This window comes from Typopeltis vanoorti, chromosome 8 (assembly GCF_054136105.1).
Source record: "Typopeltis vanoorti isolate ZY-2024b chromosome 8, IOZ_Tvanoo_1.0, whole genome shotgun sequence".
Taxonomy (NCBI): Eukaryota; Metazoa; Arthropoda; class Arachnida; order Uropygi; family Thelyphonidae; genus Typopeltis; species Typopeltis vanoorti.
Window position 1 is genome coordinate 74235473 of NC_143556.1, and position 15241 is coordinate 74250713.

General features: G+C 34.6%; 1 protein-coding gene across 3 annotated transcripts in view; it reads right to left on the reverse strand.

Annotated features, from left to right (window-relative positions):
- Window positions 1-15241, reverse strand: part of Unc50 (Unc50 RNA binding protein) — a 130018-nt gene that overhangs the window by 60591 nt on the left and 54186 nt on the right. For all 3 annotated transcript variants that reach the window (XM_090396770.1, XM_090396771.1, XM_090396772.1), the window contains exon 4: window positions 6978-7043. In XM_090396770.1, coding sequence (XP_090252896.1) covers window positions 6978-7043 — 66 coding nt within the window. The remainder of the gene's footprint in view (window positions 1-6977; window positions 7044-15241) is intronic.

Below are 15241 nucleotides of genomic sequence, written 5' to 3' on the forward strand. Positions count from 1 at the left end.
ATGAAAATAATCAAATACAAATAAGATTAAATCACGAGCTATCATATACGAGAGAGATAAACCAAGGGATCCGACAGGGATGTCCCCTCTCAGCAACTCTTTTTAATATCTACTTAAATGAAATAATAATAAATGAAATAAAAATTTACATCAACGAATTAAACTTTCTCCTACAGTAAACTTAAACACTTTCCTCTTTGCCAACGACCAAATAATAATTACAAATTCTGAAGATAAACTACAGAAAGCAATTTTAGATCTAAATGAGATATCCAAAGATTATGGTATAATAATATCAACAGAAAAATCAAAAACTATGGCCTTTAAAGGACAAGATCCAGCAAGAACTAAAATAGTAATAGATAACAAGATCTTAGAACAGGTGAATTCATTTAACTACCTAGGATGTACAATCACATATGAAAATGAAAAAGATATAAACGTAAAAATTGCAAAATATTTAAAAATACAGGTGTAATTAACTCTATATTTAAACCAAACCTAGTTCAAAAACAAACCAGACTAAAAGTATACAATACATTAGCCCTACCAGTCTTAATGTATGGAAGCGAAATCTGAACAATAAAACAAAAAGACAAACAAAGATTAACAACAGTAGAAATGAAGTTTATGAGAAAAACTGCAAAGTATACCCTATTTAATCACAAAAGAAATGAAGAAATTACGAAAGAATTAAACCAAGAACCAGTAATAGAAAAAATTAAAAAATATAAACATAAATAGATGGAACACTTTCAAAGAATGAAAACAAAGATTACCAAAACAAGCCTTAAAATACAAGCCATTAGGAAAAAGAAAACCAGGACGTCCTCTTAAACAATTCAACGATGACTTCTAAGGCCGAAACAGGCCATGCTAGGCCTAAATCCTTGATATGCATGATGACAGATGAATAATATGAAAGCTCTGCTCAAATCATATGGAATTTGGCCATCTGAATTATGCGATGCAGCCATTGTAAAACTTTTATACCTCCATATTTGAGCATTTCTGGTCAGATTACATCTACTCCAGCTGCCATTCCACATTTCAGGTTTTTAATGACTTTTTCTACTTCCAGTATGATATGTATTCCTGACTTCATCCCTGTTGGGAGTTTTCTACCATTGTGCTGACACTGCTTGTTTCATTTAGCAGTCTTTCAAAGTAATTACTCCAGACAGCTAGAATATCTTTATCTTCAGTTTTCATACCACCTTTATTGTCTCTGATTCCTTTTACAGTATTTTCTCCTCAATTTCTAAGATTTTTTTCAATAGCCTCCAGATTATTTTGTTACCTTCCTGATATTTATTTTCTATGTTCTTACCAATTAAAAAAATAAAAATAAATAAAACTGAAATGTCTATCACTTAGAGCTTGATTTTCTCTATTAACAGCTCCTTTTCTATATTTAAATTTTTATATTTTTTAAGGACTAGTAATTTTTTTCAAAGAACTGGTACTGGAGAAGAGATCACACTTTGGGAAATGCTGCTTTCCACAATACAAACAACTTTCCTTGAGTCAGAGGCCAGCCAGAAGCATTAACTACTGTTTTGTTGAGGTTAGTAGTGAGAGATGATGACTCATGGAAACAGCTGACTAATTCTGCAAATTTTTGTATGAGTCTATTGTGAACAATAATAAACATCCTTTTTGAAAATTCGAAAGTAATGATTATGCATTTCTCCTAAACATGCAACTTATGAACTTTTCACTCTACCGATAGGATATTTTTTTTCTTTTATCTCCCCTCTCCCCACAAAAGAGTGTAAATTTATAGTACCTCAGTACTGGGATAGGCTAAGGAATTTATTTTATTTTTTTTTTGTGTAAAAACTCTGATCCAAAAACAAAACATAGAACTTTTTCAGGTCTCCAATAAGCAAGGCAGTGGTCTCAACACTGGGTGATGAAATTCATCTACCACCTAAAGACAATCACAAACATTAAAGTATTTTCATTATAGTTTGAATCTTGCCCTACTCATGGCAGGATTCAAACCCACAACCTGAGAGAGGATAAGTTAACAGATCAGTTCTTTTCAGAGTGAAACCTCCAACTCCAAATTTAATTTTTTCTGAGATTAAAAATCCTTAAGTATTTAAAGAATAACAATAATTTTATCATTATTGGGGTATATAAAAGCCAGGCCATTGTAAGACAAGACAAGCAACTAGTATATCCTTTCTTTCTATCCTAAGTAAGCCAAACCAGATCAAAATACTTAAGTTTATAGATGGTATTACTTGTTGTGATGGTGACTAAGAAAAAAAAGATAACTTTTCATGAACATCCTCTTAGGATATACGATCTCTAAATGACCTTAGGCTATATAGTTATTAAAGGCCAGTGGTTGATTATACCAGTTGTCCCACTTACAAACTCTGTGGGCAGCTTTCTATCTTAATCTCTGCATTTATAGATAAATCTGCTACTCCCATTAAGAACACTATGGATTGTAAAAATAAGATCAGTGACCTGTCTGACACAATGATTAGTTTAGATAGTTTAGAAGGCTTACTTAAATTGGAGCACATGGAATTGGATTATAAAATATTAGTGTGGATAAGAGGATGGCTGATGGACAGATATCAAAAAGTGGTGTGTATATATATATATGGGATGTGAGTCTGCAAGATTTAAGGTAACCAGTGGTGTACCACAAGGATCAGTTCTTGGTCCACTGTTATTCAATCTCTATACATTAATGACACTGGGAAGGATTTGACAGGCAACATGCAGCTATTTTCTGATGATGCAAAGATAGGTAGGGTAATCAGGAATGCAACTGATATGCAGTACTTGCAGATTGATTTGAATAGGGTGGAATTGTGGTCATGGAAAATATCAGATCACGCCAAAGTGCATGACTTTGGCATGATTAGATATCCAATGTGGTATTATATTAGTGGGATTATGCTAGAAGAAACTAATCAAATCTTGGCATGTTAGTAGATAGTAAGCTGAAATTCAGGGACATTGTAGAAAGGTTACTACTACAACTCAAAAGATAACTGCAATGTCAAAACAAACTTTGACATGAAAAGATAAGGATGTTATTTTGCTTTTTTACAAGGCCTTGATAAGACCTCGCTTGGAATATTGTAGCAGGTCTGGTCTCCTGGCTTCCATTGTAATGCTGATAGTGGAAAGATTGCAAAAGAGTCTTAAAAATGACATCACAATTGCAGAATACTGATTATAATGGCAGATTGAGAATTTGTAGACTGCAGATACTAACAAACAGGAGAAAGAGGGGGTGATATGATTGAGACCTACAAACTTCTGAAAGGTTCATACAGGATTTCATTTGGAATTTTTCATTTTATGGAAGATGGGGAAGGACATCCCCAGAAGCCGAGAATGGATGCACCAAGAAAGGGATGAGATCTAGATTTTTTTTTTTTCCCACAGAGTAATTGGAATGGATTGCCATTGGATGCTGTGTGCAGGCGGTGTGAATGAATTCAAGAACAAGTATGATAGCTGGTGCATGTAGTGTGGCCTCCCTCAATGAATCCCTGACAGTCTCTGTTTGTTAATAATAATAATATAGTTTCTCACCTAGCTTTAGAGGAAACTATAGTTCAAAGATTTTTCTGCCAATATTATCCAAATCTTTGATTTGTCATACAGTCTGGTTTACTGTTCAAGATAAGTTTTACCAACAGATGGCATTGCTATTGGAAGTCCACTTTCCCTTGACACTTGAGGAAAAGAGGGTTTTTCCTATAGCCACATCTCCACAGTTTCATATAGGTATGTTGATACTATCATTACATTATCATTATTGAAATTCATTTTAGAAATAGAGGGTAATTTTTGACTGTCATCTTTAGCTCTCTTGATTCTTTGTTAACTTGGTGGAGAACTTAGGACTTCAATTTCAATCTCACAGGGAAAAAGTTACATGTATGAACAAGTCTTACCATCATCCATGTCAAAAATCTGGCACTATTAAACCTTGTTTATTGTAAACATTCCTGTGATCTAACACATTATCTACATTCATATCTAATGGTTTCAATGAGTCCTTTATTAATAAAGTCATCAGCGATTACAGAACACCATCTTCTTCTTTCTCCTCTGAAACAAGCTAACCATATATAAAAACTCCTCTCAAAGGAATATATGAACATGCTGATAAAATTCTTAGGTCCCTTAATATTTCATCCTGTCTGCAAAATTTCCTCTTTTCTTTCATCAACTAAAGACTGGAGTCCCCTTCGGACCAGATGTCTATTTGATTTCTTGCTCCTGTGATTTATCATACACATTCACTACATGGAAGATCCACCTGTTTGTCATGAAGAACAAAAATTACGTTAAGTACCATGAACATAAACAATGTGGCACAGCAAATGCTATCTTTCAAAAGCGCAGCATTCTTTGAAAGATAACTGGAGTCCAGCACAAGGAAGATTTCTGATCAAAAGACTTGACAAAACTGAGACATTATTAAATCATCCTATCTTAACAGGTATGATGCAATATATTTATCCTCTTTATGAGAAATAGTACATCTTGACTCTGCTCATTATAATTTTTTTTTGGATTTCAATATTAAATGACCATTGTTACCATACTAAATCACTAGTCATACTGTTGCTTTTTCTGGGTGTGCAAGTGTTTTTGTTCTATTTATTTCATACTGAAGATGCCTAAAAAAGATGGAAAAAATTTTATGTTAATGAATAAATTTCTATGCACGGTATCTAAATTATTAATTCACCTATGGCCACTGATGTTCCAATTCTTAAGCAGGTTATGAGCTAGCACAGAAGGAGCAGAAATCACAATTATTATTATTATTTATATGGACACCCATGGAGTCAAGACTCATCATGGGAGACCCACTATTCATTAACACAATACCTACATACATCTCCTTAAACCTATTCACTGTTGGGGTACTCACAACCACCTCTGGCAACCCATTCCACTCATTCACCACTCTCCAAGAAAAGAACCTAGTCCACAAACCCTTACTAACCACACTCTTAGACAGCTTCCAAGTGCAATCATTTGTTTTCCCCCTTACTCCCATACTTTTGGCCAAGTTCAGCTGACCAATACTAAAAACTCCTCTCCTTTATTTCTGCTACTTCGAGCATTCGTGTACATGCATTTCAACATCCCCTTGGGCCCACGCTTACCCTTACATTATGTCATTACTTGCCCATTCAGATTCGAAACCTGGGAAACTGCACTCAATTCATAATCATTCCTACACTCATACTTATCTAGTATACTTGATTGCTTCCAATTCCCCCCCCCCCAATATCTCTAGTCTCCCTGGTTTTGTAATTCCAAACTCTCACCGAACAACAATTTCTCCAAGCACCTTAGTCCAAAGCCATTTAAGTGCAGTCTGCACACCATTCATCCTGCACAATCTTCTCATTGACAATTATGGCCCTTCTAATTTCCGTGCTATCATACTGAGGCAGCAGACTCACAATCTTTACTTTCTTACTCTTCATTTTTGCTTCTAACAGCTTTCATATCTTCTCTCATTTGCATATTTCTCACCTTTCAAATCATTTGTGCCTGCCAAAACAATTAATTCATTTGCTTCTTTCTTCTACAAACTTAAAAGCTTTACTAACATCCTTTCATCACTTTCTCATTAAGTATACCTCTTATTAACGAATCCTCATAAGATACTATTTCTTTTTTCCAGCTTTCTCACACTTTTATGCTTTTCCCATTCACTCTTTCATTCTCCATCCTTCTGTACCACATGCCAATCATTTCTCCAGTCACTTGAGCTCATGTTTTGTCCTGTGATGGAGTCTGCATAAGTGTGAAATAAGAGTAGATAAAGCTTTTCATCGTTATCACTGTCAAACTGGATTTCAAAAGAGTCTGTATAAATTGAATCATGTGCTCTAAGCAAAAGTCAAGTGTTGTGTGGTACAATTGTTTGAGCTACTGTTTCAAAAATGGTTCAAATTCTAATTTTGAACTGTGTACCACATGCAGGATAAGAGAGAGGGGGTCCTTTCATGTTTAGTGCATTTCATTTCAGGTAAAAGTTGATGATGAAAATTATTCAAAATAAGACCAACTATCTTATGATGGTTTTTATCTTCTATTTAGGGATTGTTTCTCTTTCTATTGCATCCATCTTATCCATGATATCTTAAATTATTTTCATCAGGTATAAGAGAAAAAGCGATGCTACAACCACAGGAAAGTTTCTTTGAAGTAGATTTCTGTGCAAATCTGCTGCATTATAGCCTTCAGCAGAAATCAATTTTATAGATTATATTGTTGTATTAGTTTAGGTGTATGCCCATTATTGCTACTGATTGCTTTTGTCTTCAGAAGGTGCTGGTGAAGTTCATGAAAAAAAGACAGTTATAAGGAATGACAGCTGAATCAGGAACAGTTGTTGATGGTATCCATGTCATGTCATTTCTCTGCAGAGCATTCTATGGTGCATGTGTAATTAATCATGTTGAGGCAGTATGTCCAGAAGCACTGCATGAGGAACCAAGTCTCATTCAGAGTCCCTTTTGGATGCTGAATCAGGGACCATTGTTGATAGTATCCATGTCAGTTCTCTGTAGAGCATTCTATGGTGTGTGTGTGTGTGTGTGTGTGTGTGTGTGTGTGTGTGTGTGTGTGTGTGTGTTATTAATCATGTTGAGGCAGTATGTCCAGAAGCACTGTATGAGGAATCCAATCTCATTCTACGAGTTGCTGGACTATCATATATTTATAGGTGTTATTTATCTGAACTCAAGTCTTGCAGCAACATAAAAACCACTAAGAAAACTACTTTATTCTTTGATCTTAAACATTAAGAAAACCAAATGACTAGACTAATTAACTCGGCTTGATAAAGAACTGACTAAATCCAATAAGACTCCTTAAAAACACAGGGCTACTAAAAATGATGTATGTATGTATGTGTGTGTGTGTGTGTGTGTAAAAATATTTAAAATTTTTAGAGCAAACTTTACCTATTAGCCAAAAACTCAACAGAACTAAGAAGGCAGGATCATCTCTTGCAAACTGATCTTTTGTTTCTATTAAAAAAATATATATATAATAAATAAATATTAGCTGGAGTAAGAGAAAACATTTATTATGCCAGTACAGCTAATTCATAGAAAATTAGCATTAATAATAAATTTGCTAAGGAAATTTTAATCATAAAATAATGAAAATAACATTACAACAATTAGTAATAAACTTTAATGAAAAGCACAGATATTTTGTACTGAAAATAACATAATATACTGAAATAATTTTATACTGAAAATAATATATCAGTGTGTAGAAACAACAAGCAATTCAAAGAACAGGAATATAAGGTAAATACAACAATAAGTTTACAAATTAAAAATAGTTGCTGCATGCTAGAAAAATAATATTTAAAAAAATATTTATGATATTTACATAAGATGAGAATCTCCCCAATTTTTTTTTTTTTTGGGGGGGGGGGGGGGGGAAAGAATCATTCCAATTCAGGTCACAAAGGTAAAACAGCTTCACAGCTTGCTTTGAAAAGGCATGAATACCGAAAAGTACTTCTATGGAGAGAGAAGACCAGCTTGATCCCACAGGATACTGTATTTAAAATCAATTCTATGCTGTGCCAAATCAGATTTTTGAGGTGTCACATATTCAATGTAGTACCGATGTTAATTCTTTTTTTCCTCTAGAAAAAAAAATAATTACCCTGTCTGCCCAAATATGTCAGATTATATTCATAAGAGATCTGGTAAATAACAGCTAAAGATAGAGGTGACAGTTTGTATTGTGTCATGGTAATAGATGAGAAAATTTTTTGATAGGAAAATGTGGGATTAAGATGAAACCTTCTTCAAAATTCTACCAATAGGTTCAGAGAGATGCCAGAAATATAAGGGATTGGAATTTTGCAGTCTATCAAAAAATTCTTAGGTGTTAGAATGCAGGAGTCAATTATCTGTTGGATTTAATGAGGGTTGTAACGATTCAATTCCATTAAATTTTTGATAGTGAAAAGTTCTGGTTGTACGCCTGAAGGAGAGAAGCAAACATTCGACAAACAGGTGTAACAGTTAAATCTATAATTTCATCAAATGTTAGACACCATACTGTTACTCCATACATCAGCAATATGCCACACAAATTCTCTACAGGTAGCTTTCTATGCTGAGGTTTCTCTTGAAGCCTCAACTCTCCAAAGACCACTGACTCCCAGAAACACTGTCATTCGATTCGATGAAGATCTGCCACTTTTTTTTTTTTTTTTTTTTTTAGGTACTCTACCCCTCTACTACTGTTTTGAGAAAAGGCCAGCTTCCATTCCTTTTTATATGTCCACAATTCATCTCTCCTCTCCTTAATACTCTTAAGAAATCTCAATGTCCTATTGATGTTCTCTCTCTCTCGGACATATCTATTTGTCTGTTTCAATATACAAGGCCATCAGTCTCCTGTACCACATCTCAAAAGGAGCTATCCTTTTCCTATCAGATTTCTTTAGGTTCACATTGATAAGTTACTGCCAAAAATAGCTACAAGCAAAATCCTCAGCTTTATTCCAGGAGCAATGAATCTATCTCTCCAGACTAATTTCTGACTACTGTTCTAGCCATTCCAGATCTTCTTTTAATATTTGCCAAATAATATATCTTCACACTGATGATGGATCCTAGATACTGAAATTTGCTGACCTCCTCAATTATTTCTCCATTAAGGTAAATCTGTTTCTCAGGTCTTCTTTGTCCAGACTTTGTTTGAGAGCCATAATGTAACTAGAGTAAAGTTTAAGTCCTTTGCTTTCACTGATCTCATTAACCCTATCAAGTTTTCATTCTGGAATTTTCCTGTCATTAGAGGAGTACAGTTATCAGCATTTCTCAGGTTACTAACAATCTACCACACAGTTTCTGTCTTTAGCTAATTCAATGCTATATGTATGATTTCCTTGGCATAGTTGCTGAACAGGCAAGAAGAAAGTATGCCCAACTTCCTTTTATACATATATAATAAAATAAATTAAAAAATACTAGCTTATCCATGGTATTAATGTACAATAGGTTTGGAATCAATTGTTAGTAACAGTCAGATAAAAAAAAAAGATAAATAAAATACAGGAGATTTGAAATACGAAGTGAACACATTAGTTTTAAGAAGTGACAAAAATAAATAAATAAAAATAATCATCATCATTTACTAAAAAGAACAATACACACAAAAGTTTTAAAAAGAAAGCTGAACAGTATTCAGAAGTGAACCATAGACACTCAAATACAGTATACAAATATTATTATCTGATACCTCCAGGGAGTCAAAGACTCATCGAATCACCCAAATCAGCTATCATACCTTCCCGTAAATTCATTCACTAGATGCACTCACTACCCCTAAAGGCAAACTATTCCACTCACGCCCTGCTCTGCGAGAGAAAAACTTAGCTTTTACCCCTTTCTCGACTGCAAACAAACTGGACTTCCATGGATGCCCCATGTTCTCTCTCCACCTTCCATACAACAAAATATTTCAGACGATATACTATAACACCCATTCAGAAGTTTATAGACCTCTATCATATCACCCCTCTTTCTCTTGTTAACCAGTCTGTAATCTGCATACTCACAATCTGTCCTCATAATCCAGATATAATCTTTTGTAACTCTTTTTGCACCCAAGTTATAGAAACCTGTTAAAATCCTAACCAATTCAGCTGAACATTGCTTTAGCAAATGTACTGATATTCCATCTGTCTGTATTGAAAAATTCTTATGTAGGTTATGCAACAGCTCTTCAACCTCATTTTCCTGCACGTCTAATTCTTCATCCAATGTAAATAATGTACAACAGGTTTGGAGTCAATTGTTAGTAACAGCCACATAAAAAAAAAAAATACATAAAAGATAAATAAAATACAGCAGATTTGAAATCTGAAATGAACACTGTTTTGATTTAAAAAGTGAAAAAAATAAAATAATAAAATAAATAATAATAAACATCATGCTGAAAAGAAAAATACATGTCACACCAGAAAAAAAATTCACTATCATACCAGAGACACGGATAGGTCGCTAGTTATACACATCAGTTTGTGCACCACTGTGGCATTATTGTGGTATTATTTAAGAAAAAAAAAATGCAAGTTTTAAAACAAGAACAGAAAAGAAAAAAAAACTTGGAATCTTAGCAGCAAATTCTCAAGGAAATGCTGAAAATTCTTTAAAAGAAGAAATCATACTGAATGTTCCCAGAATAAGCAAGGACCTGAAAGTCTTACTAAAGACTTCAGTAAGAATACAGAAGATAAATAATCACAAAGGTAATAAAATATTCTGGAACTATCGAAAAAGCTAAGAAATACAGGAAAGAATACTGTCAAAAGAATCTTTCAGCGCAACCAGCGCGAGGTGATGCACCTCGCGCTGGTTGCCCGACCAAGATTGATTCAAATGTTGTGAAGGATATCGTCAACAAAAATCCATCACTAACAGTGCAGGAGATTGTTGCAGTACTGAACATATCCGCTACAAGCGTTGAAATCATATGTACAAGCTGGTATATGTTTCAAAATTCAATGTTTGAGTGCTGCATGAGTTGACTGAGGCCAATATGACTGATCGCATAATCCATCTGTGATTCACTGCAACATCGCCAAGAAAACGACCCATTTTTGAAGCAAATGATTATGGGAGATGAAAAATGGGTCATGTACGATAACGTAGTACGTAAAAGATCATGGGGGCACAAGAGCGAACCGCTGCAAACAACCTCGAAAGCAGGATTGCACCCAAAGAAGATCATGCTCTGTGTGGTGGGGATTATAAAGGGTGTTGTCCACTACGAGGTGTTACTGTCAGGCAGAACGATTGATTCAACTGTCTATTGCTCACAGTTAACGCGACTGGCCCGTGCAATTAGCACAAAACGTCCTGAATTGACAAATCGGAAAGCCGTTGCCTTTAACCACGACAATGCCCGACCTCACACATCGTTAACAACCCGGAGTAAATTGTTACGTCTTGGCTAGATGTTTTGTTGCATCCTCCAGACCTGGCACCTTCTGATTACCACTTATGGTGGTAATCGGAAGGTGCCATTCCGATCGTTGCAGAATTCTCTGAATGGGAAAACCTTCGTTAATGAGGAGGCTGTCAAAAGACACCTGGATCAGTTTTTTGCCATAAACCTCAGGAGTTTTATGAACGTGGTATAATGAAGTTGGTGGACAGATGGCAAGAGGTCATTGATAAAGAGGGTCAATATATAACTGACTAGTATGTATTATATATATATATATATATATATATATATATATATATATTAAATAAAATGTGTTTTATTCCACTCTGAAAAACCGAATGAACTTATTTGCCAACCCAATAGTATATTAGAGTAGATTTTCATGTTTTTAGAGTATTTAGCATCTTTATAACATATTTTTATTGTAATATTTTAATATTAAATACAGGTATAAAATCGTGCCAAAAATGCAGAAGAAACAAATGCTAACAACAACAGCAAAGTAGTCAAGGTTTTCTCCACTAAAGATGATATTAAAGGATATTGAAAATAATTTAACCTCCAAGATCGCTAGTCTAAATCAGATTATTACACAGATGACAAGGAAACTACAGAAATCATATTGGAGGCTTAATGGATTGTATACAGCACTCAGAAAGGATTAAAACAGAATTTAATACTTCCAATATATTTCGCCTCAGTAAATGAGACATCTTCAGAGATTACAAAAAAAATAATGTAACATCAAAAACAAATAACACACAATACTAAGCCCAACCACGTGGGTGATACTAAAGTCAAAAAAAAAAAAAAAAAAAAGAGACTATTCTTAGAATCAGCAGCAGCTCTCAGGAACCAACCAAATCTCAACAAATATGGTTGTATTAAGCTTCGGGAAACGCTTATCACTAGAGGTCCCACTTTACATTCCAGGCCACCTACAACCGCCCTTAAAGGGTGCTCCACCTAAATAAGACTTTAGTGTCACCCACGTGGTTGGGCTTAGTATTGTGTGTTATTTGTTTTTGATGTTACATTAATTTTTTTGTAATCCCTGAAGATGTCTCATTTACTGAGATGAAATATATAAGAAGTATTAAATTCTGTATATTATTTCTGGGAAAACTCATGTTACTCCTCTTAATAAACTATTATAATTACAGCTATTTTGCCTGCTTCAGTTTAGGAGTGCCCCTGTTTAAATGTCATTGGCTATTTACTCACGGATTCTTAGGGAATTGGATGTAAATTTGCCAAAAAGTATATGTAGCATAAGGAAGAGAAATTTACACATACCTTTTTTTTCGGTGTTGTGGCTTTTCTTCTTTCTGCGATGTCCAAAAACTACTGAGTGTGTGTGTGGAGGGGGGAGTAGGCAATTTGGGAGAATTAAATTAGAAAAACCCAGGTTTTTTTTTTTTTTTCAGTAATATATATATATATATATATATATATATATATAAACATATATATTATATTATTATATTATATAGGGTGGGAAAAGGTGAAAGGGTTGATTTTTTTATATAGGGAGGGGGGAAGGGGAAAAGGGGGTTGACGAGGTGCAGTCCATTTCGACTATTCTTGGTCGTCATAGTCGAAATGGACCGTGCCCCATCAACCCCCTTTTCCCCTTCCTATATAAAAAAAATCAACCCTTTCACCTTTTCCCCACCCTATATAATATAATATATATGTTTATATATATATATTACTGAAAAAAAAAAAACTGGTTTTTCTAATTTAATTCTCCCAAATTGCCTACCACCCCCTCCACACACTCAGTAGTTTTTGGACATCACAGAAAGAAGAAAAGCTGCAACACCGAAAAAAAGGTATATGTAAATTTCTCTTCCTTATGCTACATATACTTTTTGGTAATTTTACATCTACAATGCCCTAAGAATCCGTGAGTAAACAGCCAATAACATTTAAACAGGGGCACTCCTAAACTGAAACAGGCAAAATAGCCGCAATTATAATAGTATTAAATTCTGTTTTAATCCTTTCTGAGTGCTGTATACAATCCATTAAGCCTCCAATATGACGTCCTCATAGCACTTAAGCCTCTACACACGGAAACTACAGAAAGTCGAGCAGCATTTAGAGTAACAGAGGGCGAATAAAAAAGTTCAGCAGCAAAATGGAAAACAAAGCAAGAAATCAGATAAGTTAGTGCATAGTAACAAAAATCTGGTAAGTAAAGTTGATTATAAAAAGAAGTATATTATTTGGTATGGTGACTATCATAAAACATGTCACTGATGAGTGGGCAATAATGTGAAGCTTTCCCAGTGTAAAAGTTAAAAATATAATGCAAGCAATTCAAAAACAGAGAAGAAAAGCAAATGAGATCATAATTGTAGTAGGCACTAATGACTTAACTAGTGATAAGTTCAGTATGAGAGAGGACACGAAGGGTTTATTGGAAGAGGCGAGGATGAAGAGTGAGAAAGTAAATATAGTAAGTAGATTACCTCGATATGATAAAAATGAATTAAGAAGAAGGGCTATGATGGCAAATGATTCAATGCATAGGCTCTTAGAAGAAATGGATGTTAGTTTCTGGATGCGTGGAGTGAGTTTAAGAGAAGAATGGATTTGTATAAGAGGGACGGCCTACACATGAATGCATTTGGCATCAGGAGTCTTAAAAAATTATTGATATGAGACAACACAGAGAGTGTTAGGTCTTATGTCAATAATTGGGAGGAATCGTGGAAATCTATGTGTACAAGAGATATGTTAGGCAACTGTGTTAATTATGGGAATGGTTATTATTATTATGGAAATGCTTATGAAGAGAGACCGATTCTGTGTTCGTCTGGATGTATCAAGCATGTGTAACAATGTCAGAGATCTGCAAGGTGTTGAAAGGCGTGTCATGCAGACCACAGACTAGCATATGCAAAAGAGAATGCAGTTAATTTATTTATTAAGTCTATACATGAATTCTAGGAGTATCAGAAACAAAGGAGTAGAGTTTGTTGTCTTAGTTAATATATTGGAACCTTATGTTGTAGGCTTTAGTGAGACTTGGCTATCAGAAGCAGACATACTTGGTAATGAGTGCAAAGAGTACAGTATTTTTAGGAAGGGTAGACAGGATAGAAGAGGGGGGGACATGTTGCTAATGATATCAAATGTCTTGAATCCTGTCAGAGTTGAGACTTATGACTGCAATACTAGTAAAAAATTTTTATGTGGCAGTGAGTTTGAAGCTATCTAGTGTGAGGTCCGGTCTAACCAGATTAAATACACAGTCGGGTGTTATTACAGACCTAGTGGATCAGTTACTAATGAAGAAATTCATCAACAAATAAATATGAGTGCAAAAAGAGTAACCATAATGGGAGACTTTAATTATTCGAATATCGACTGGGTAGCTATCAAATCGCATAAAAAGAATGAAACTGAATTTATTGAGCTGTTGTGGGACAACTTCCTCAAGCAGCATGAGGAAGCATCTGCATTCTATATAATAATCATGTAAATCTAACACTCAGTTGGGAAGTGGCTAAGTTTATGAATGCTCCATTCAGAAAAGGTTACATGCTAAACTACAAAGCAGAAAATTATGACCACCTGAAGGGTATGCTGATTCTGTGCCATGGTATCCATTATTGGATGGGAAGGATATAAGACAGTGTGTGGGACGATGACGTATTATCAGAATGTGTCCCTAGAGGTTCAAAAAATAGAGGAGGAGTGAAATGGATGTGTAATCTAATTAAGCAAGAGATTTGCAAGAAAAGGATGATGTAAAAGGAATATCAAGTGCATAAGGATGATGTCAGTTACAATAATTATAAGCATCAGGCCAGAAAAGTCACAAGTGTTGTACGGAAAGCTAAGTCTGAGTATGAAAAGAAACTTGCAGAGCCAGTTTCTATCATTACACTACAAGTAAAAGAAAGAATGAATTTTAAAGAATAACTACTGAATGCAGATGGCATGTGGGTGACTGAGCCAGAAGTGATTGTTCAACTAATGAGCAGCCATTTTGCTAAAAGCTATCAACTTCGTATATGCAATGTTGAATTCACTGCTACCTCTTCACCATGTGAGGAAACTCATGTGGATGAGGAGGCAGTACTAGCACTGTTGCACAAATTGAATAAGAATTCTACAATAGGAACTGATGGTATATCAGCACAGATATTAAAAGAGTATTATTCAGCTGAGCTGGCTATTACCTTGACTAGGCTATATAATTTTAGTCTCAGATCAGAAAAGATTC